This window comes from Microtus pennsylvanicus, chromosome 5 (assembly GCF_037038515.1).
Source record: "Microtus pennsylvanicus isolate mMicPen1 chromosome 5, mMicPen1.hap1, whole genome shotgun sequence".
In the NCBI taxonomy this organism is placed as follows: Eukaryota; Metazoa; Chordata; class Mammalia; order Rodentia; family Cricetidae; genus Microtus; species Microtus pennsylvanicus.
The window spans coordinates 59,201,061-59,223,969 of NC_134583.1; the positions used below are offsets into that span (position 1 = coordinate 59,201,061).

General features: G+C 39.7%; 1 protein-coding gene across 4 annotated transcripts in view; it reads right to left on the bottom strand.

Moving 5' to 3' along the window:
- Nucleotides 1–22,909, bottom strand: part of Smg1 (SMG1 nonsense mediated mRNA decay associated PI3K related kinase) — a 105,184-nt gene that overhangs the window by 10,265 nt on the left and 72,010 nt on the right. For all 4 annotated transcript variants that reach the window (XM_075971995.1, XM_075971993.1, XM_075971994.1 and 1 more), the window contains 20 exons: nucleotides 20,816–21,038; nucleotides 18,026–18,272; nucleotides 17,396–17,625; nucleotides 16,280–16,528; nucleotides 15,359–15,497; nucleotides 15,155–15,264; nucleotides 14,812–15,030; nucleotides 14,177–14,367; nucleotides 13,161–13,333; nucleotides 12,766–13,045; nucleotides 10,995–11,267; nucleotides 10,601–10,835; nucleotides 9,180–9,406; nucleotides 6,145–6,295; nucleotides 5,869–6,058; nucleotides 5,240–5,709; nucleotides 3,231–3,365; nucleotides 1,188–1,340; nucleotides 750–929; nucleotides 394–621 (listed from right to left, as the gene is read on the bottom strand). In XM_075971995.1, coding sequence (XP_075828110.1) covers nucleotides 394–621; nucleotides 750–929; nucleotides 1,188–1,340; nucleotides 3,231–3,365; nucleotides 5,240–5,709; nucleotides 5,869–6,058; nucleotides 6,145–6,295; nucleotides 9,180–9,406; nucleotides 10,601–10,835; nucleotides 10,995–11,267; nucleotides 12,766–13,045; nucleotides 13,161–13,333; nucleotides 14,177–14,367; nucleotides 14,812–15,030; nucleotides 15,155–15,264; nucleotides 15,359–15,497; nucleotides 16,280–16,528; nucleotides 17,396–17,625; nucleotides 18,026–18,272; nucleotides 20,816–21,038 — 4,303 coding nt within the window. The remainder of the gene's footprint in view (nucleotides 1–393; nucleotides 622–749; nucleotides 930–1,187; nucleotides 1,341–3,230; nucleotides 3,366–5,239; nucleotides 5,710–5,868; nucleotides 6,059–6,144; nucleotides 6,296–9,179; nucleotides 9,407–10,600; nucleotides 10,836–10,994; nucleotides 11,268–12,765; nucleotides 13,046–13,160; nucleotides 13,334–14,176; nucleotides 14,368–14,811; nucleotides 15,031–15,154; nucleotides 15,265–15,358; nucleotides 15,498–16,279; nucleotides 16,529–17,395; nucleotides 17,626–18,025; nucleotides 18,273–20,815; nucleotides 21,039–22,909) is intronic.

Consider the following 22,909-nt stretch of genomic DNA (forward strand, 5'->3'; position numbering starts at 1 on the left):
AAAATGATGAAGTACTTTAGTCTTTTTAGGGAATGGATTTTCTTATTAATCATACTAAGTAGGGCACTGGAAGAAGAGACAGTAGTTAATTCACTTCGGAGAAAAGCTTTATTTGTTTGGAGACACAAGTGGGGAAGAAGAAACTAAAAACCAAAATAGCTGTTCCATTGGACACTAACTTCATCTATTTAAGCCTCAGATTCTCTTTGTACAAAAATCATGTCTGCTTTAGAAAAAAAAACAATTGCTGAAAACACATTCTGACCTAGTTACAAACAAGTTGCAAGATGTAAATTGAGAAGTTATTTTTTTATTACAAAGTGTCACATCTTTACACAAAGATATGACCTATAAAGTCTTGAGTCAGGAAACTATGTCAGTGAGATGCATTACCTTAGCCATGGCTTTCAGGAGATGCTTGACATCCCCAAGCTGCCGGTTATGACCTGTGAGCACAGTCTTTACACTGTCCACTAAGCTCTGGATGGTTTCACAGACGGTCTCTATCTGTTGCTCCTTCTCTGTCTGAACAGCCCTCTGGGTGGACATATCCTGGGTCAACTGTTTGTGTGCTGACAGAAGCCACTCAGAACTGCCAATGGGATGTTCAAGAGTAGTGTCCTAAATAGAATAAGCATTAATTGGAACAATTTGTTATATTATTTAGTCTTAAATAATCACAACTTTAATTTGTGCTGCTGGCCTTATTATTTTTAATACTTCTAGTTAGTTACTCCCACAGGACTTACCACTCTCTGTAACAAACGAAGCTCTAACTCAGAGACTGAACTGTTGAACTGTGACGCAAATGAACACATCTGCTGACATCTTTTGATTAGTTCAAATAAGGTGGCATCTAGGCTTAAGGCTTCTGCAGTTCTTGTTCGTAGACTTTCAAAATGAATGATGTTGCTGCAGAGAAAAGTGACCTGTGAAGAGAGAACCCACACAGGGTGGGGAAGGAGACTGATGATGTGAAAAACAACACTACCTATGCATGTTAGAATCTGAATGAGAACTGGTTCTGAGAACATAAGACTCTTATGAAAACACACCAATTATTTACAAAGGCTGTTAAGTAGTGTACATCAATATTCCTAGATCTGAAATAGCAAAAACCACCTAAACACAATATTCTAATGCTTCCATCATCTTAAAACAATCACGGTAGGTTCAGGATGCAGTACCTGGTTTGCTCTCTGGCTCTCTTTGAGAACAAGATTTCTTCTTTCAGCTATTGTTGCTTCAAAATCTTGTAGTACTGGTGCCAGTGCAGGATTGGCACCACCTGCCCACTTCAGCCGCTGCTCAATACTTGCTTCAAGGGCTGCTAGTTTCTCCTGTAAAAGTCAGCAGAATCCCTTATCACACTCTCCACTCTATGTTAAGCATTTTATGATCAGTCAGAGTCAGAAGAAGCAAGGGCGGGCATGCTTAATTTAGCAAACACCTTTGTTTTGAAGTTAATCTTGATTTTTTTTTTTTACTTTATTTTTATTTTATGTACATTGTTGTTTTGCCTGCGTGTGTGTCTATGTAAGAGTGTCAGATTTTGGAGTAATAGTTGTGAGCTGGGAATTGAACCTGGGTCTTCTGGAAGAGCAGTCAGTGCTCTCAACCCCTGCACAATTTCTCCAGCCCATTCACCCTGATTTTACTTATATATTTAAAGATCAAAGCTATCAGGAAGAAAAGATTTTTAATTTCCCTGGTTTTTTTTTTCCGGGGGGGGGGGGGGGGGGGAGACAAGGTTTCTCCACAGCTTTGGAACTAGCTCTTCTAGACCAGGCTGGCCTTGAACTCAGATCTGCCTGCCTCTGTCTCGTGAGTGCTGGGATTAAAGGTGTGAAAGGTGTGCACCACCACCACCCAGCAATTTATTTTCTTGACATCTATAGCACTTTCATGTTCTTAGGATTTTTTTTCAGTGTTTATTACTGTCGTTTTTTTTTTTTTTTTTAAGTTTTTAAAAAATTAAATACGAACAGTTTCCAGGATAGCCTGGGCTACAGGGTTAAGAACCTGTCTCCTCTATGCCAAAATGAGGAGAGAAAAAAAAAGTCCAAACATTGCTGGAGATGTATGAAACTGAGGAGTAACCTCTGTTGTCTAGCAAGTATGAGATCATATGTTCAATTCTTAGCACAAGAAAAATAAGTCTACGAATTAAAAAAAGGAGGAAGGAAGGGAGGGAGAGAGGGAGGGAGGGAGAAAAAATGGTTGGGGACATAGTTCAAGGCTCAACTGGCAGACTGCTGGCCAACTTCAAAGAACTAAGATCAAAAAGTTTCACTTCAAAAATTTAAAATACAGCCAGTCAGCGGGTGGTGGCACACACCTCTAATCCCAGCACCAGACCTCTGAGGGTTTGTTTGTTTGTTTGTTTGTTTTGGTTTTTCGAGACAGGGTTTCTCTGTAGCTTTGGTGCCTGTCCTGGAACTAGCTCTTGTAGATCAGGCTGGCCTCAAACTCCCAAAGATCCGCCTGCCTCTGCTTCCCGAGTGCTGGGATGTCACCACCGCCAGGCTAGACCTCTTGAGTTTGAAGCCAGCCTAATCTACAGAAAGAGTTGCAGGACAGTCAGAGCTATACAGAAACCCTATCTCAAAAAAACAAACATACAAAAAAAAATTAAAAATACTATATTAGTATTGCATTTCATATTATACTATTAAATTACATAATCAGAAATGTCACCAACTATCTGAGTTATATACCTAAGTCTTCAAGACCAGCATTATTTAAAAAAAAATTAACTAGTTTGCTTTCAACACAGCTGAAAGCATATAACCAATAACAATCATTTAGAAACATGCCTGCTGCCTTGAACATATTAAACCCTTTATCTACAGAAGCAATCAAGTTTCAAAGTAAACAGTGAAATCATTACTGTAAGAGTCCCTGGCCTTGGAGAGTAAGAGGGGAAAAAATTTTATCTATTTGTTCTCTTATGAGAGAAAGAAGGTATGGTGTTAAAAGAGTGGGAGGTGGAGGCTTTGGAGGAGATGAGGGAGGGGAAACTGGCCAAAATAGATTCTATGAAAAGCTCTTCATTTTCACCAAAAAAAAAAAAAAAAAAAAAAAAACTTAAAAAATTAAAATGAAAGTGAAAAGGGATTATGTTATACTCCCTTTGCTTAGAAGTCAAAGACAGACACAGATACAATGAACGTCACTAGTTAGTTACTTGGCAAATCAGAATATGCTAATAGCAAGACAGTCAAACTCACCTGAACAGTCCCAATCGAAGTCTCAATCTGACTGAGAGCATGCAGTTTCTTCTTCATGCTGGTCAGGATTGCAGACCGAGGTGGAGTGACTGACATGGCTTGTGGTCTATTGATAAGGAGATCTTCGTGTTGCCACTATTTAAAGAAAAAAGGAATGTAGTACTAGTAAAACAAAACCTCAGATAAATAAGCGAAGGGTAGCATGAGGTAAGACTGGGAGAAGACAGAAAATTGAGTGGCAGTGAAGGGGACCATTAGTCAGTGAAAGTATCACATCCAACTGAGAAGTCTTATATTAGGTAGGCATGCCCAAAGACAACTGACCTTTCCAGATCTAGTGGCATAAACCTGTAATCCCAGCACTTGCCAAGACTGAGACAGGAGGATAACAAGTTTCAGGACAGCTTGAGCTACATTTAAAAACAAAATAACTTTAAAAAAGTATACTTTGTCTTTATGATGTATGTGTCAATTTCTAGGTAAGAGGATGCAGTGAAATTAGTTTTGGGTCTGGTAGGATTGTCTAGCAAGGAGACTAGACAGAAAAAGAACTCTTCACACTATCAAACCATTTTTCTTTTTTAATGTTCTGACAGTCATTTGGGCTACAACTAACACAGGAGCTGGGGGTATAATTTAGTGATGCATCTAACATAATGTGTAAGGCCTTGGATTTGATTCCTAGCACCAAATAGCAGATGATAATCTAATAGTTATACATTATGCTTACAGTTTAAGTGTGCCCAAATTTAAAAATGGAGAGGATTCCTAACAAGTTTCCCTTAATGTTAACTGTCAATTTAAAATTTTTGGCATTTGTTTTTTATTATTATTGCTATGATTTTTTTTTCTTTTCTTTTTTTTTTGAAATCCTTTTTTTTTTTAAGTAATAATTATTTATTATGTATACAATAGTAAGTCTGTGTGTATGTCTACAGTCCAGATGAGGGCACCAGACCTCATTACAGATGGTTGTGAGCCACCATGTGGTTGCTGGGAATTGAACTCAGGACCTTTGGAAGAGCAGGCAATGCTCTTAACCACTGAGCCATCTCTCCAGCCCCGAACTTCAACTTCTGATCCTCCTGCCCAAACAAGTGTGTACCACCAAATCCAGTTTATGCAGTACTGGACTTTGTACATGCATTGCCAACTAACATTCCCAAACTCAGCACTGATAAGTTTTAAGGTAATAACATCCAAATGTACATTATTTCAAAGCATAAAACATTTTTGTAATTCATAAAACATTACCCCACCCACCCCACAGACAATGTGTGAGAAGCAGGACTATTAATACACAACTAATATGAAGTAAGAAAACAGCTAGTGAAAATAAAACCACCAATAGAAGAAAGTTTCACTGACCAAAGTGAAACAAAATAACCACTGCTTATGCCAAAACTGATTCCAAAAACTAGCATGCTCCAATGCCTTTAACTTTTTTGATGCTATTGATATTGTCAAAACCTATATTTATCGAAGAATAAATAAGGAAGCCATCCCTCAGTCGCACTGTGCATACCATACCATCTTCACAGATAGTTGCCTAACCCTCACAGGTCATCTTCCACAAGGGATAGCACCCCTCTATCTAGAGGTAGGATATCAGAACTAGGTTTGGTTAGAACCTAATCTGTTATCCCAAAGCCTGTGCTAACATGAGAAAATAAGTATCTATAAGCAGTTTTCAAAATAAAGGCAGATTTACTTAGATCCAAAGCTATAATATATTGTATTTGAAAGCATTGTAAAACCTATTTAAAGATAAATTTAATCATAATCCAATAATACAGGATGAAGATCAACCTATATCATGAATAAATACAACTGTTACAAATTATATTCATGATCAATACTCATTGTTACTCAATACATTAACTGCAAACACAAAAATAATCCTGAAAGTATTCACTTTGGTTTGGCACAGTTGAGGCAGTTTATATATATTTTTTTACACTGGCATACATGTGTATAAGGAAAACCACACTAAACAGCAAACTGCTCACCTGGAACATGGCGATGTGCAGCTGCACCCGCTGTAAGCTTGTTTTACAGGAAGAAATGCTGGTTTCCAGTCTGCGCACCAGGTCATGCTTCTTCCAGGCTGTATCATAGGAGCTAGCTAACACAGTAGCCCTGTTCATAACCAACTGTGAGAACTTCCCTACCTGGATGTTGTGCTCTACAGCTTTCTTACACAGATCATCTACAGAAACTTTGCTTTCAGCACCAAAGTCCTTTGCCTCCACCTGAGCGATGATGTCTACACCTAGGGCACTGATAAAGCTACACAGTGTGAGCCCAAGGGCTTGGTTTGGAAGTCCTATCAAGAGCTGCCTTACAAAGTCAGCTGTAAAGGCCTTGATAGGCTTGGCCATTTGGTCTTCACTGAAGCAAGAGTTTCTAAAGAGGGTTTTCACATTGACAATCTGCACAGGTCCGTTAACTGTATTTTGATCTTCAAGTGAACTTGATCCTAAAAAACAAAAATCATCTTAAAACAGATCCTGAATGTTAAGATTAAACTGCTTATCTGAAGCACTGAGAATTCACATGTATGCAAATAAAACAAGCCTGCTCCATCACAATCCCTTCGAAAGTGCTAACACAGCCTAACCCAGTATGCTAATATTACCTGACAACGTTTTAGAAAAGGTACCACAGAGCCTGAAGAACTCCTTTATCGTCTGTAGTCTTTTTAAAAAGAAAATCTCTTCTAGCACCTGACGGTGATTATCATCATCAAAAAAATTGACTTGGGTACTCCTGGCTTCCCGGATAATATCAATCTTCCTCCAAGCTACAGGAATTTCCATCTTGTTTAACTATGCAAAAAGAAAGAAGGAATGTTCACTTTCCTATAAATGACTACTGCACTTAACACCTTTCATAAAACCAAGTTAATGTTTACCTTTTCAACTAATAAGCCAAAAGCAGTTTCAACTTGAGCAAACATGCCATCAAATGCTACCAAAAGCATCTGGCCAGCTGACATTTTTGGTGTTTCATCAACTGAACCATTTCTTGGTTGAATTAATTCACCATACTGAGCATGCAGCATTCTAGAGAAAAAGAAAAGGGTATTAAAAACCTCACCTGAAGGAGAATTTGTTTGGGGCAACACAAAAGCCTGTAAGTCTCAGAGCTGCTGTGCAAAGTCTACAGAGGCTAGCATTATGGGAGCTGCTATGAGAAAATAGTATTTAGTGCCAACTGCATTATAAAATCCATGACTTCAATTCAGTTTTAATAATATGTAATAGCTACTTATGTGACCTAAATTTTACAGAAGTGTGAGTGATACCTTAAAAAATACTACATTAATATATAAGACTGTCAAGAATAACCTAATTCTAAAGTATAGACCTATAGAAATTGTCAGGTGCAATGGTGTCATAGCCAGGCAATTGGAACTAACTTTAGACAGTAATGGAAGTACCTGCCACTTGGAATATGCAGTTTTGAATTATGCACATTTCAAAACGTAAAAAAAATTTTGAGCATGGCAGATGACAACTTTCATAAACAGCAAGGCATGGTGTTATATGACTATGAATCCAGCAATGGGAGGACAAGACAGGGGGATCCTGCAAGTACAGCCAATCAGTGACTCTTACAATTTAAAAATAAATAAATAAATAAAATAAAGAAAAGCAGAACAATACAGCAAGACACTTGACATCAACCTCTAGCTTCTACATGTGCAGACATAGGCACATGTACTTGCATTCACACACCCAAACACACAGCAAATAAAGTGAGATCTGAAATTCAGTAAAAGTTATGCCGAGGGGCTGGAGAGATGGCTCAGAGGTTAAGAGCACTGACTGCTCTTTCATAGGTCCTGAGTTCAATGCCCAGCAACCATCTGTAATGAGATCTGGTGCCCTCTTCTGGCCTGCAGGCATGGAGGTTGAACACTGTGTACATAATAAATAAATATTTTAAAAAAAAAAAGATACGCCAATTTAAGCCAACTTTTTTTGGGGTGGGGTGGGGTGGGCGGGGGGAAAGCGAGGCGGGGTCAGGGTTTCTCTGTAGTTTTGGAGCCTGTCCTAGAAATCACTCTATAGACCCGGTTGGCCTTGAACTCAGAGGTCTGCCCATCTCTGCTTCCAGAATGCTGCGATTAAAGACGTGCGCCACCACTACCCAGCTTAAGTCAAATTTTTAACCATTGCTTAAAATGATGATACTGCTGTTACGTGAATATTTTTAAACAACTTTTGGCTGGTACCTGTCTACGTTATTATACTCTTATGAAGCTACAGCTAAAAAGTAACAGGGGAAAAAAGAGAATTTCTAAATGCAGCACTGACATGAAGGAATTGTTCCTACATTTTTGTTGAAAGATATGTTCATATTTTGTATTTCCTGTATTATTTAAGAAAAAAATCATAGGGGAAAAATACTTCAAAATAACTAAAGGGGAGGCTGTTAGAATGGCTAGATAAAGGCAGATCCTATCAGGTTATCAAAGCCCAATGACCTGAGTACATTCCACAGAACCCAAAAAAAGTAGAGACATGCAACTGACAAAGTAGTTCCTCTGACCTGTATATGTGTACAGTGGCAAGAGAACCTCCCCCATACATAATAAAAATTAAATAAGGGAAAGAATGTAAACCAGAATGAGCAGATGCAGACATCACATGTGAGGGGAAAAAAAATCTTCACTCCTTCCTTTGCCATGTAAGGAATTTGCAATCAAGTGGGAATTATTTCTGTCCCTCCATGATGCCCCTCACCCACTTATATTTTCTGCAGTGAATTCAATGTCAGAATGACAAAGAAAGAGATCCTAAATCTCTAGACTAACAAGGGGGCATAGGGCTCAGTCACAACAACAATGTAGATATGGAGAGCTATGTAACCTTAATGGGTTCCAAAGTCCAACTGTCTTTCTGGATTATAGAAAAGCATACAATGTTTAATCTCCCAAACATAAATATGAACTAAATTAAAACTTTGTCTGATGTGGGGTACCTATTTCATCAGTCAAGTTCACCTCAGATGCTTCAATGGCTTAAAAAAAAACTCACACTGAGAGTGGCAAAAGAGCTCACAGGCTAAAGGTACTTGTCAAGCCCAACAACCTAAGTTAGGCTCCAGAACCCATGTAAAAGTGGAAGCAGAGAACTGACTCTATAAATATGCCTTCTGACTTCCGCATGTGCACCAGAGCACCCCAACCCCCAGACACACAAATAGCAAAAAAATAAAACAACCCAATACATGCACTGAACTTTATGCATATACATGTAGCTATAGCAACAAAAGGGTAGTGGTGTGCACAACAAAGACCTGTATAAAGCTACTAAAGGGAACAGACACTAAAATGAGTATGTGTTATTAGCGAAATACAAGCATGTTCCGTGACTTTCCCACTGCCCATTTCATGACACTGCTATTGTACTATAAGCAATAAACATGCAAGTAAGGTCAGACAAGAGATGAACTTGCACGTGACTGTAGACAATCGCTAATGAATCTGTAATTATTATGAAGTAATGGATTTGGTTTTTTGTTTTTTTGGTTTTTTTTCTTTTTTTTTGGTTTTTCGAGACAGGGTTTCTCTGTGGTTTTGGAGCCTGTCCTGGAACTAGCTCTTGTAGACCAGGCTGGTCTCGAACTCACAGAGATCTGCCTGCCTCTGCCTCCCGAGTGCTGGGATTAAAGGCGTACGCCACCACCGCCCGGCATGGATTTGTTTTTTTAAAGGCATGAGCATGTATCAGTAATCAGATTTGTCCTAAAAATTGAAAGTAAATTTAATTAGGTTAGAGCTCAGAATCTCATTACCTCGCTGCCTCCTAATTCCTACCACCTCTCTTTTTCTCTGACAGCATGACTCAAACTGGCCATGTCCTTGCCTTAGTCTTCAAGGCCCTGGTATTACAGGCATGTGTCACCGCTGTTGATCTGCCAGCTGGCTAGCACGCTTACCTGGCAACATCGATATAATGAGCATGGGTCTCTTCTTCAAGTCCCATGGCTGTGTTTCGTAAGTAGGCTTGAAGCGATTCAACTAGAGTCTGCAGAGGAACTCCATCAGTTGTCTGCTCAATGAGACTGTCTAGCTCATGTAGCATACTTTCTAAGGTGCATTCCCCCTTCATTAAACATCTAAGTGCTTCTGGAAATATGATTTGCCGGAAATTTGAATTTAATTCCTATAAAGAGAATATATATATATATATTAATGTTTCTCCAAATTTTAGATAAGTTATACATTTGATAATGCACTCCCATAAATTAAAAACAACTCATACAGGGCATTGTGGCACACACTTGTAATCCTAGCATTCAGGAAGCAGAGTCAGAGGGACTGCTGCAACTTTGAGGGTTGCCATAAATCTGAGATAGATTACATAGTAAATTCCAGACCAGCCAAGGCTACAAAGAGAGACCCTGCCTCCAAAAACTAAAAACTGTTAGGTTGGATGTGGTGGTACACACCTTTAATCTTAGCTCTTGGGATTAGGAGGCAGAGGCAGGAGTTCCAGCCCAGCATGGGCTACATGGTGAGAATACAGGCCAGCCAGAGCTGCATGAGATCCCGTCTTAAAAAAAAAAAAGGTATACAAACCTACACTCTGGCCAAACTACAGTGGCTCCTGTCTTTAATCCCAGCACTCAGGAGGCAGAAACAGGTGGATCTCTGTGAGTTTGAGGCTAGTCTGGTCACAAAGTGAGTTCCAGGACATCCAGGGTTGTTAATACAGAAAAAACCCTACCTCAAAAAATTAAAAAAACATATATAAAGAGGGAAATGAGACCCCAACTCAAAAAACAAACCAAAAAATTATACAAAGCCACACTCTGGTCAGACAGTGGTGGCACATGTCTTTAATCCCAGCACTCAGGAGGCGGACCTCTGAGTTCAAGGCCAGCCTAGTCTACAGAGTGAGTTCCAGGACAGCCAGGGTTGTTTACACAGAGAAACCTTGTTTCAAAAAATTAAAAAGCAAAACAAAAACAAAAGACCTATGCTCCAATCCTTATTTTAAATGGATGCTTAAGCAATATTCAACAGTTGAATTAACTGCAAATCTTACCCCAATCACTGCTTTATGTGTACACAATTTTAAGCAAGACCTCAACTTAGAAAACTTGGGCCTTGTCTTTCCTGATGATCTGTTCTGCTGCTGGGTTGTTTGTTGAAGTTGTTATTTTAAGACCTAATTTCAAAACTGAGGATGACCTTAACTTTCTGATCTTCCTGCCTCTACTTCCTGAATACTGGGATTATAGGCATTTGCAACCAGTCTTGGTTATGTGGTTCTAGGGATCAAACCCAGAGTTCCTTGCACTCTACCAACCGAACTAAGTTCCTAACCCAACTTATAAAATGTATACATGTTCACCTGCAGAGATGTGTATACTCCGTTGGCTAAATGAACAGCTTCAGATGCTTCTACTGGGTTGGGAATATCCAAGTCCTGTGGTACCAGATGGCACTGCTTCAGTAACTGCACCAAACAGGTGACATTTCCACTCATACTACACAGTTCCTCCAGGAACCAGGCTCCATCCCGGGATGTCAGATCAACCAGTTGCTCCCCAGCACTTGAAGCTGCACCTTCCATCATAAGGTTGCGCCTATGTGGGCAATAAAAACAGATTTGATTAGGTGTTATATAGACTAGAGAAGAGTTAAAAATCTGAAACAAAGTGACTCTAACACAAGCCAAAACTAATAGTATTCTAAATTTGGGATTAAAACAAAACAATGATCTAGTATGAAGCATGCTAGCTCACCTTGTAAGAGTACAAAGGGCAGAAATGATGACACTTGCTAGACTCAGAGACCCTTCTTCTCCATTCTCGTGAAGGAAAACTTTAATGCAACGCTCAATTTCTTTTAACTGATCTTCACAAACTGGCACAGTGACAGCTTCTTGTTTCAAGCGCTCCACTTGTCTAATCAGTCTGCTGTTTATATCTGCTGCATACCGCTGAAGGGTCATTTCAGTGGCAGTGATAAACTGACACACTGTTGGAGGTGGTTGAGGAGCATATTGTATTTCATACCTATAAAACAAAGCAGGTGCTTGCTTATATTAATATTCCCCTACTTGTAAATAATATTCATACTATAAAATATACAGAAAAATTGCATTCTATCCTCAAAAATTACAAATTATTAATTGCATTTCATATAAACTCTCAAGAACATAAGCTATTTTGTAAGATGGCTTACGGGGTAATACAATTAATGATGCGTAACTTCCTTAAATAATCCTGCCATGCTAACATTTGTATATACTAATTAAGAAAAACAGTGTTTGCAGCTTGAAAGAGAAACCCTGAATGAACTCACATTAATACCCTCTATATCTCTCTGCAGTACTGTAGGAATAGAATCTATAGTTTTACACATGCCATATTTACAACACTGAATCATATCCAAGTCTTTAGTAGTTAGAGTCAGTCTGCCTTTATGGATAAGCATCCTCTTAAGAAAAATAAATAAATAAGCCGGGTGGTGGTGGCAAATGCCTTTAATCCCAGCACTCGAGAGGCAGAGGCAGATGGGTCTCTGTGAGTTCAAGGCCAGCCTGGTCTACAGGATAGGCTCTAAACCTACAGGGAAACCCTGTCTCGAAAAACAAAAGATGATAGATAGATAGACAGACAGACAGACAGACTGACTGACCGACCGACCGACCGATCTGGGGTGGCTAGCACGAACCTGTAACCTCAGCTACTTGGAAGGCTGCCATAGGACAAACTGTTTCAAAGAGCAGGGTTTAAAGAAAAAAAAAAGGAAACAAAAACAAATCAACTTCTATTAATCATTTTTTAGGGAAAAAAATGCAACTGTGCTGGTTGGTTTCTGTCAGCTTGATAAAAACCTAGACTTATTTGGGAAGAACAACCTCAGGAAAAAATGACTACTATATAGCCTGTAAGAAAGTCTTTAGAGCATTTTCCTGCTAAATGATTAATGTGGGAGAGCACAGCCTACAAAAGATGGTGCCAACCCATCGATGCAGGCTGAGCAAAAAAAAGCAGTAAGCAATCTTCTTCCATAGTCTCTGCATCAGTCCCTGCCTCCAGGTTTACTGCCTTGAATTCCTACCCTTTCTTCCTTTGATGCTGGGCTATTGTGGGATTCCCCTCTATACACTGTGAATTTGTTTTATTACCATTGGTTAAAAAAGAAGCTGCTTTGGCCTAATAAGATGTAAGATACACTACTTCCTCCTCAAGTTGCTGTTGGTTATATTCTTTTTTTTTAATTTGTTTATTAATTATATATACAGACTTTTCCCTGCTTGCATGCTGCAGGCCAGAAGAGGGCAGCAGATCTCATTACAGATGGTTGTGAGCCACCATGTGGTTGCTAAGCATTAAACTCAGGACCTCTGGAAGAATACTCAGTGCTCTTAACCTCTGAGCCATCTCTCCAGCCCAGTTATATTCTTTATCATAGCAAAAGAAAGATGCTCTAACTAAGACAGCAACCTATAACACAACCTTGCTTCCCTCAGTGTGCAAAGAAGAGAAAAAGATGCCTTCAACTTACTTCCTATAGAGTTCTTGGCAACGCTCTACTGTGGTGTTGCAGATGAGCTCTTCCATCCAGGCCTTCCACTGTTCAATTCGGTGTTTCTGAAATATGGCTTTTGGATACTGCAGAGCGACAGTTGCATAGTGATGCAGCTGTTCCAGACAGCCACGGAGCACAGAACGCCTCTGCTGCAGAAGAGCGCCAACTTCCCCTTCCAGCTGCTCGCACTGGCTGATGAGGTGGGCTTGGCCAGCGTTCTGTAGAAAGGCTGTTGCTGGTACATAGCTTGGGGGCCCTTGTAGTAAAGATAGTCACAAAGAAACCATTTCAAGTCAGTAGTCATTGAGAGCACAGATTAGAATCCCATCCTTTCAAATATATACAATGTCAGAACCCACATGCTCACATACCAAGGTCCATTTGTGTGCTTATCTCCTGTAGCAAACTTGCAAGCTGGGTTGCTTCTAAATTATTGAATGCGGCCTGATAATGTGTTATCCACTGTTCAAACTCATTCAGCTTCACCTGGATTGCTTCCTGAACAGCTCTTTGCTGGGTCTGTAGTTGAGTATGCTCGGAATATCTGATCAGGAAACCAAAGCCAAAGATCACTTGTAGCTCTTTCTTCTATCTAGTAAAAACTGAACTTTTCGAAAACTTAAGTCTAGTTAGTGCCTTTGTGGGGAGGGAGTGTTTCTGAAACAGGGTTACTCTGTGTAGCCCTGGCTGTCCTGAACTTGCTCTATAGACCAGGCTGACCTTGAACTCACAGAGATCCACTTGTCTCTCTCTGCCTCCCAAGTGTTGGGATTAAAGATGTGCGCCACCGCCGCCAGGCTAGCACCTTCTGAATCTCAAGGGCCCTGTTCAAAGTCCCCTTCCTCTTCCAGTTTGCTCCAACACTGCAATTTCCTCAACTATGATCACAACATTTTAAATAAACTTTAACACATATGCTGAGTTTGTGATTCCTTGAAAGAAAATTGCTGGATCTTTGTAGTCTGAGAGCTTGTAGCAATGCTAGGTACTTGCATATTCAACTATTGGGGGTATCTGCTACGTGAGGGTCATTCACCGGGATCCCTCTAACTGTGTGCTTTTTAAAGATTTATTTACTTATTATTTTCATGTGAGTATGTCTCCATAAAGTTTATGTGTAAGAGCCCAGGGAAGTAAGAAGAGGACTGGATCATCTAGAACTCAATTTATAGACTTGTGAAACACCACAGGGGTGTTGGGAACCAAACCCTGGTACTAGGTAAGATAAGCTGATGCTCTTAACTGCTGAGCCATCTCTCTAGTTCCTGTATGCTTTTGTTAAGCTCAAAAAAGCAAATGCAGTAACTGCCACTGCACAAGCGTTTAAACGAATACAAAAATTCTGTTAGCACACACTGAGAAGTACAAATCAATTATTATTTTAAACCTGTGTTGCAGAGTACGAGATGGATGGTCCACTCCTTCAGCTCCTTCTAGAAATTCTATTTCCTCCAGCAGTTTGCCCTGCAGTTTTTCAACATCTGTCAGCTGCTCCTGTAGGCTCAGGTATTCATCTAAGCTGCTGTCTAGTTTCGGAAGCACAACCAGCATTTCATCCCGATTCTTAAACCAGTTCACCTGGAAAAAGGGTTGTGATCAGGAAGACTTAGGAACTGTCAGAGGTTAGATAAACTGTAAAGGTTGTTACACCTGTGTTTGTTTTAGCTAAAGTCCTAAGAACCGGGTTTGTGGTAATGCCCCCATTTTACAAAGATAATCAATACATGTACATTAGCTAGCAATAAGTAAACAGATTCACAGGCCACAGAAAATAAACCTGAGATCTGTAACTATTGAAAGGGAAGAAAAGCTATTCAATTATTCAAATAGAAACAAAGTGTTTGATGGTGAAACATACCATTAATTCCAAAGAATGTAAGTGTGTCTGTGTGGGAGGACCAGCCTAACAGAGATGATGTGGACTCCTTATACCCAGAGAAGCCCTAACATACTCAACCCTTATGTCCATTTGCACTGCTTAAAAAAAAAAAATGACAGTGATATTATATCCCTGGGCTTCACCTTAATCTCAGCAACTCTGGAAGAAAAGAGGCTGCGGGTAATCTCACGTTCCATCTCTCGCTTGCTCTGCTTGCTCTCAGCCTGTTGGCCACCTCCACCATAGACAGCACCTGCAAACCCAGCTTCACCACCAGCTGTCCAGTCCACGAGGGGATCATACACAAAAGCCTCCAAGAGCGTCAGCAGAGTCTCTCGGCCTCTCCGCATGATGTGGAGAACCTATTTTTAGAAGTATTTTCAGTAAACTCAATATAGGCTTCCACATGAAAATGTTTTAAAACTTCATCCCATGGATTTTGCTCATTAAACAGTTATGCTACAGGGCAAAAGAGGAAAAGCATACCTGCTCACAGGAAAGCCTAAAAACACCTTCTACTCCAGTTACACCCAGTGCTGTTTCAATGTTTTGTGTCATTCGAAAAGGCACTTTCTCAGGAACTCTAAGGCTTTTACCTTGAAAAGATAAATCATTATATTTTTGCCCTAAACATCAAAAAAAAAAAAAAACCTGACCTTCAAATAAATGCAAAAGCCTATTTTATCTTACCTTTTTCAAAGCAAACATTGTAATCTATGTGAACTACTTCTCCAGTTGTCATATCTATGAGGACATTATCCAGATGTCTGTCTCCAAGGCCAATTATGTAGCCAACCATAGACATGACAGCAGTAGATCTTGCATAGGACTAAAGATTGGAAGGGAACAGGTAAACATCATGAGCCAATCTTCCTCCAACAGGCACTAGATAATCTAAAAATCAATATAATGCCATAACCCTACTCCCCTGTTCTAAAATAAGACAATAACCACAAAGCACTTCAGAGGCATGCTCAGGAGAGAAGTTGCTGTTTTTAAGGATTTAGTTCAATTTTTAATTACATCTATGTGTGTGGAAGTGCACATTAGTGCAGTCCAGAGAAGCCGATATAAAAACATCAAATCCCCCAGAGCCGGAGTAACAAACAGGCAGTTGTGAACCTCTTGACATGGGTAATGGGAACCAGACTTGGGTTCCCTGAAAGCAGTACACACTCCTAGCCACTAAGCTCCATCACCATCCTCAAGAATGCTGTGGCAGTTTTTTGTCTTTGTTTTCTTGAGACAGGGTCTCACTACGTAGCCCTGGTTAGCCTGAAACTCTCTGTGCAGACCAGGCTGACCATGAACACACAGATTATCTGCCTGCCTCTGGCCCTGAGAGGTGGAGTCCATGCTCATCCCAACCGCCATTTCTTTTAAAATAAAGAACTTCAGCTTTCAATATTCACCTTTTACTTTCATCCATCATCCCTTCCACCCTTCCCTCACAGTCATAGCCACACTTTTATAACTCTCAAGTAACATTCAAATACAGGACTCGACTATAAAGTCTGGAAGAAAGAGAAAAAACCAGAAAAGCTGACAAAGAGGATCAGATCACCCACAGCCAGAGTAACAATGGTGCACCTAACTCCAAGTGCCGCGTACCTGTGTGACTCTCCACCACTCATCAGGAGTGGTACAAGATGACCAGAGCTCTTTGGCCAGGAGGTTTGGGGGTGTGGCCTCCATTAACTCCTCCAACACTGCCTTCATCACATGCAGGGGCCAATCCCTCCTTGATACATCCAGGCTAAGGCCAACTATTTTCAAAGCAGGGCCAATTTTACTATAGTAAAGTTCACTAGGACGAGGTACAATGCTGGGATTCTGAGGAGTTTGGTAGGAATCTTGGGCCTTAAAATTTTTTTTTTAAAGAAAAGATTAATTTTACTTGAGGAAAAGCAAATATTATAAAGCATTTTTTGAAAGTTCATTTTAAAATTCAATCTATTTTTTAATAACACAATTCATTTATAAAGGCATAATCCACTAGTACATATTTTCAGTCTTCACTGATGATAAACTCAGTATGAAATAAACATAGCTATTAAGAAATAAGTTCCAAAGTTTAAAAACAGTCTCTCTAGCCACTAACTTTATCTTACTCTTCATTAACTGTATTACAGGTCTGTGTTTACTTTAAAACTCAACTTCCCAGGCTAAAGATACAAGTGGGTTTGGCAATCTTGGGGCCATGGAATTAGATGCCCAAACACAACAATAAAAATGAAAAAAGCAAGCATGACCCCTTCCAGCTCCAACAGCTCTTATCGGCTGCCTGCACAGTGGCTTTGGCTAACCTGGGACCCCATTCAGTTTCGCTGCTTAGCATCATATAAACTGCCCAGATACACAGTCTGAATCAAATGATAAAATTCACAGGTACAAAATAGGACACTGTAGTGATCAAGTAGGTCCATGTCAAAACTTTCTTATTTAAATACTGGAAGTAATAGGGGTTTCAAAGTTTTCTATTATCTATTAATTTAATTTAAAAGCTCATAAGAACGTTTAAAATCTGAAATATCAAATTTCTGAGCAATTAACAACTACATATCTTTTAACTTTACTGCCCAATAAGGAATATCTCACCACAACTTGATAAACTATTATAAGCATGCAAATATGCTTGACTTTACATAGTCACCTGAGAATGCCCTGACACATACTTGTTCATACATAGTCCAGTAAGAATACAGGTGCACTTGAAATTTACCCAACCTTTTGTGCTTGTAAGGCAGCTTCCCGCTGTTGCCATCGTTTGTAAAGACCGAACAATGGCGTGGCTCCATCCACCCACTGGATCAGTCCTGATCTTGTTCCCAGTGGTGTTACAGAATAGTGTCGTGCATGGAAACGGGGTGTTTCCTGCCGATTAATTGTAGCAAACATGGTATTTACAATAGATAAGAACTGCATGATTCTCTCATCCAGATGTAAATCCTCCAATCCTATAAAAAACAAAACCAAAATTACCAGGATGGGTAACAAACAGGTCTGGGAATATACCATTGCCTGCATTTTCAGTTAAGAATAATAAACAAGTAAGGCAGACCTATAAACATCAACAAACTCTATTCAGTGGTATTAGCACTAGTTATTCACACTAAGTTGTACATAGTTGGTCTGCTTATATAAATTCATAAGCAAGGTGCAGAGAGTGATATATTGTGACATGCAGCTAAATGCCATTCAAAATCACACAAGACATAATACAGAATTTCATCTACAACAGGCTTGTCTTAAATGTGCATGCCAACTCACATGGACACACACAGGCATACACATACATACATACACCGTTAACAATCATATGTTTGTCTTAAAAGCATGACTTAGTTCTAACTCTACCTTTGAAAAGGTAAGGATAGCTCTTCCCATCTGAGCCGAGAAAGAGGAGTTTCTTGGGCTTGGTTTTAGTTGGTAAGATGGTGATGGTTCCTCCCACACTGTGAATTGTCACAGTGTCTCTGGCTGAGACTTCGCCAGGAAGTGCAATTTCAGTGTTAGTCATGGCAGCCAACCAAGGGCTGATCTCATCAAGACGCAGGATGTAGCTTGCACGTTTCTGCGCTCTCTGCTGCAAACTCAGCATTATCTATGTTCATAAGGTGGAAAAACAAGTCTGCATTCTGGTACAACACATTGCATTTGGCATAAAAGCAAAACAAAACACCCCATAAACACCTGCTGTCTAGTTCCTATGTTTGACCCTAGAAATGTGGACCACACTCGAAGCAGGGAGTACTGTGCTAATATGTTGTATGTGAGCACTACCTTAAGATACCGTCCCCATTCTGCCAAGTAGAGACCTCAGGGAGATAGAGATTCCCACAGAGGGTCACTATGGTGCTATGAGTTATGCCTCAGCAACATCAAAAGAAATCAATAAGTTCTTGTTATAGCACAAAGGCAGATATGGCCTTGGGACACCACCTGCAAAGTCACTGACACAGAGTTATAAGAACAAATACAGCTCAATCATGAAGCCAATTTCTAAGACACTCTACCAAACCAAACAGACAATTTAACAGAAGTACTGTTACTATTTAGGGCTCTGACCCTTTGAAATACAAAAAGACCCAGGAAAAGTATTGCAAATAACCAAAGGGAGAAATCAATGTATCATGCACAGATCTATCCCCAGGGAATAAAGTATCAAACATAACTCTACCCCTACTCCTGTTGTAGCTAATGTATACCTGAATCAACAAACTAATAACATATAAACTTAATGAGCAATCTTCAATAAATTTTGGTTATAAAATTAAAGAAATGACAATCTCCCCTTAATCCAGACAATAACAGATAAACTGGCACATAAACAGACTATTGTTTAGTTAAATATGGAACATGGATGGAAAGTCTGGAGATTGAGAAATGTAGAGTGCTCACCTAGCATACAAGGGTCCTGAAATTTGACAGCCACAAAAAAAAAAAAAAAAAAAAACCCAGCTACCACCTTAAAAATTTGTTTCTCAGTAATTTATCTCATACACATCAACTTTAAAGGTACTGTATCTCCTCCAGGTTTTTAGCCTTTCTAACAAAAACAACAACTAGAGAGATGGCTCAGAGGTTAAGAGCACTGGCTGCTCTTTCAGAGGTTCTGAGTTCAATTCCCAGCAACCACATGGTGGCTCACAACCATCTGTAATGAGATCTGGTGCCCTCTTCTTGCATCAAAGCATAATGCAGGCAGAAGACTGATTTTATGTATACACACGTGTGTGTGTGTGTGTGTGTGTGTGTGTGTGTGTGTGTGTGTGTGTGTAAATCAAAATTTATTAGGAAAGCAGAGAAAAATGTATAGTTCAATAAAATCAATTTTAAAAATTTAAAAAAGAAAGAAAGAAACTGGCGTTGAACCATGGACATCTGGTCCTACCTAATAAACAAGCTGAATATACCTCAGAAACACCATAGTCTGTGCTAGTTTTCTTGTCCAGTACTTTGGGAGATTTCCTCAAGACTTATAAGTTTTCTTTTTATGTATTTTTTAAAAGTATTTATTTATTTATTATGTATACAATATTCTGTCTGCATGTATGCCTGAAGGCCAGAAGAGGGCACCAGACCTCATTACAGAAGGTTGTAAGCCACCATGTGGTTGCTGGGAAATGAACTCAGGACCTTTGGAAGGGCAGGCAATGTTCTTAACCGCTGAGCAATCTCTCTAGCCCTAATGTATGGTTTTTGAGACAGGCTCTTTCTACCTAGTTCTGACTATCTTGGAACTTACTATGTAAAGCAGGCTGGTCTCAAATTTAAGAGATCCACCTGCCTCTGCCCTCCAAGGGCTGAGATCAAAAGTATGCACCACCACTCCTAGTGAGTTAGCAGTTTTCATTTACTGAAGCTGTGTATTTGTGTCTTGTGTTTTTCATGGCAGTAAAGCTCAACAAAGAAACCAATTAAAACCAAAAGTGTCAGAGAAATGAGGAACAAGGAAAAGCAAGAAAAGTATGATAGATACAAAAGGAGCTCTCGTGACTGCCAGTGTCACTGCTATGAAGGGAAAGATCATAAATAAAACAGAATTAAGTAGAGCAAGACAAAGATTCTCAAATATCTAAATCCACAAATAATTCCAACTGGCAAACTGCATTGTTATATTGGTTAGAAAAAAGGTCAAATAAATATTAAATCCATTTTATCACTCGGGGTGTTTCAGGCTTCTGAATTCTTCAGATTTTAGGATATCAATATTAATCTTACTGTACCTCACTAAATGAAAAATATGAGCACTGCTCCAAAAGCTTTGGATTTTGGAGCATTTCAGATTAATGATGCTGAACCTAAAAAGTATTAGAAATACCTACTTCTCCCCTTAAAAACTACAGTCATAAAAATTCAAATTTCTAATCTCCTAGGGTTAGAAACAGCTAGACTTACAGTAAATACCTAGTATACGGGCATAATATTTGCCACCCTCCCTGCCTTCCAGTCACTAAATTCTCGAAATGAGTAATTTTCTCTATTGTACTTACCAGCAAATAATCACAAGATACCTTCAGTAGGCTTATAAAACCTTTTCTTATGTTCTATGGTGAGGGCATAAATAAAATCTTTTCTCGTGTTCTATGGTGTGTCTCATGGGAAACGTTACACATTAACAGTGCTTTTGCAACTACTCTGTACCTCTTTAAATGGAATCCAGCTGCTTCCAGGCTTGGCAGGATTTGATGGGGTCTTCAGTTTTTCAAGGGCGCTGTCAATGGCATCACCATAGTTATCCTGAAACCACTTTTCATGAGGTGTCTCTGCTGGAGCAGCAGTGATGCTCCGAACATGCTCCAAAGCAAACACAATAGGCTTCATCAACGCTGTATGCTTCTCTCGCATGATGGCAATTTTCTCTTCTCTAACCAAAGACATTCACATTCAAAAACTTTATTAAAGTTTTCTATATACATGAGACATTTAAATGCATCTAGCATTGAGTAAATAGTATCAAAAAAACAGGCAAATAACTTTCATGTAACACTGTAAAAAACCAAAAATAGAAAAAAATAAGCTTTGCTTTTCAATTATGTTGGAGAGGGCTGGAGAGATGGCTCAGCCGTTAAAGGCTAGGCTCACAATCAATTGTGTTGGAGAATGGGATCTAGACCCTAATCTCAATCATTTTTAAAAAAGAAAATATGCAAAATCGACAAGACACCCGATGCAGACGTGAAGACTATCAAACTCCTGACGGGAAAAGGGTTTCTTACACTAGATTTAACAGTGATTCCTTAAATATGGCACCACTTAGACTAAACTGACAATTCAAAGTGATGACACACGCTTGCAAATCAAGTATCTAACAAGGAACTCCCAGGAATTTTTTCTTTTTTTTTTTTCGAGACAGGGTTTCTCTATGGTTTTGGAGCCTGTCCTGGAACTAGCTCTTGTAGACCAGGCTGGTCGCGAACTCACAGAGATCCACCTGCCTCTGCCTCCACCACCCGGCCCAGGAATTTTTTCTAACCAGGTGGTGGTGGCGCACACCTTTAATCCCAGTACTCAGGAGGCAGAGACAGGTGGATCTCTGTGAGTTCGAGGCCAGACTGGTCTACAGAGCAAGTTCCAGGATAGGCTCCAAATCTACAGAGAAACCCTGCCTCAAAAAAAAAAAAAAAAAAAAAAGCTTCAACAACCAGAATGTTTTTCTAAAAACTCCCACATCTCAACAACAAAACAACTTAATTCAACATTTTGCAAGGATATCCGTCGATCAATGACAGAAAAAGAAGCTACACATTATATGTTGTTAAAAAAATAAAAATTGAAACTACATGAGGATTATGAACAAAACTCCCAAGAAAGTGCCAAATGTTAACTGAGTGAATGGCTCAGGTGGTAAAAGTTTGCCGCACAAGCATGCAAACTTGAATTAGAATCCTCAGAAGTCATGTAAAAGCCAGATGATGTGATGGGAGTGCTGTAATCATAACACATGACAGGGATATGCAACGTAAAGAAAAGAGAATCCCCAGAAGCTCATGAGTCAAGTAGTCTCGTACATACAGCAGAAGACAAAACAAAAAGTAGAGAAGTAGAGGTTCTGCCTTAAATAAGGTGCAAAGGAGGCCTAACACCCAAGGTTGTCTGATGCCGGAGTGTCATATATCAATCTGTTGATTTCATTGGTTAAGCAATAAAGAAACTGCTAGGCCCATTTGATAGGCCCACCTTTAGGTGGGTGGAGTAAACAGAATGGAAGGCTAGGAGAAAGAAGCTGAGTCAGGGAGTCGCCATGATTTTCCCACTCCAGGCAGATGCAGGTTAAGATCATTCCTGGTAAGCCAGCTCGTGGGCTACAGCAGATTATTAGAAATGGGCTAGTCCAGGTGCGAGAGCTAGCCTAGAAGACGCTAGATAGAAATGGGCCAAGCGGTGTTTAAAAGAATACAGTTTCGGTGTAATTGTTTCGGGGGCATAAGCTAAAGCTAGCCATGTGGGTGGCTGGGTGCCGGGGACGCAGCCCCGCCGCTCCTACTACTACAGTTGTCCTCTGACCTCTACAGAAAGGCCATGGACACACCATGCATTATACATACATAAAATTAAATGTTGGCAACGATAGGAGAAAACCAGGATCCTCATGAAAGTTAGAACATAAAATGGCACAATCATTGCGGAAAAGACTCCTAGGCTTAACAAGATAATAGCATTGGACATCAAATCGACAGCATTACATACAAAATAATCCAAAGCAAGGGCACAGACAGATACTGCACATTGCTCACA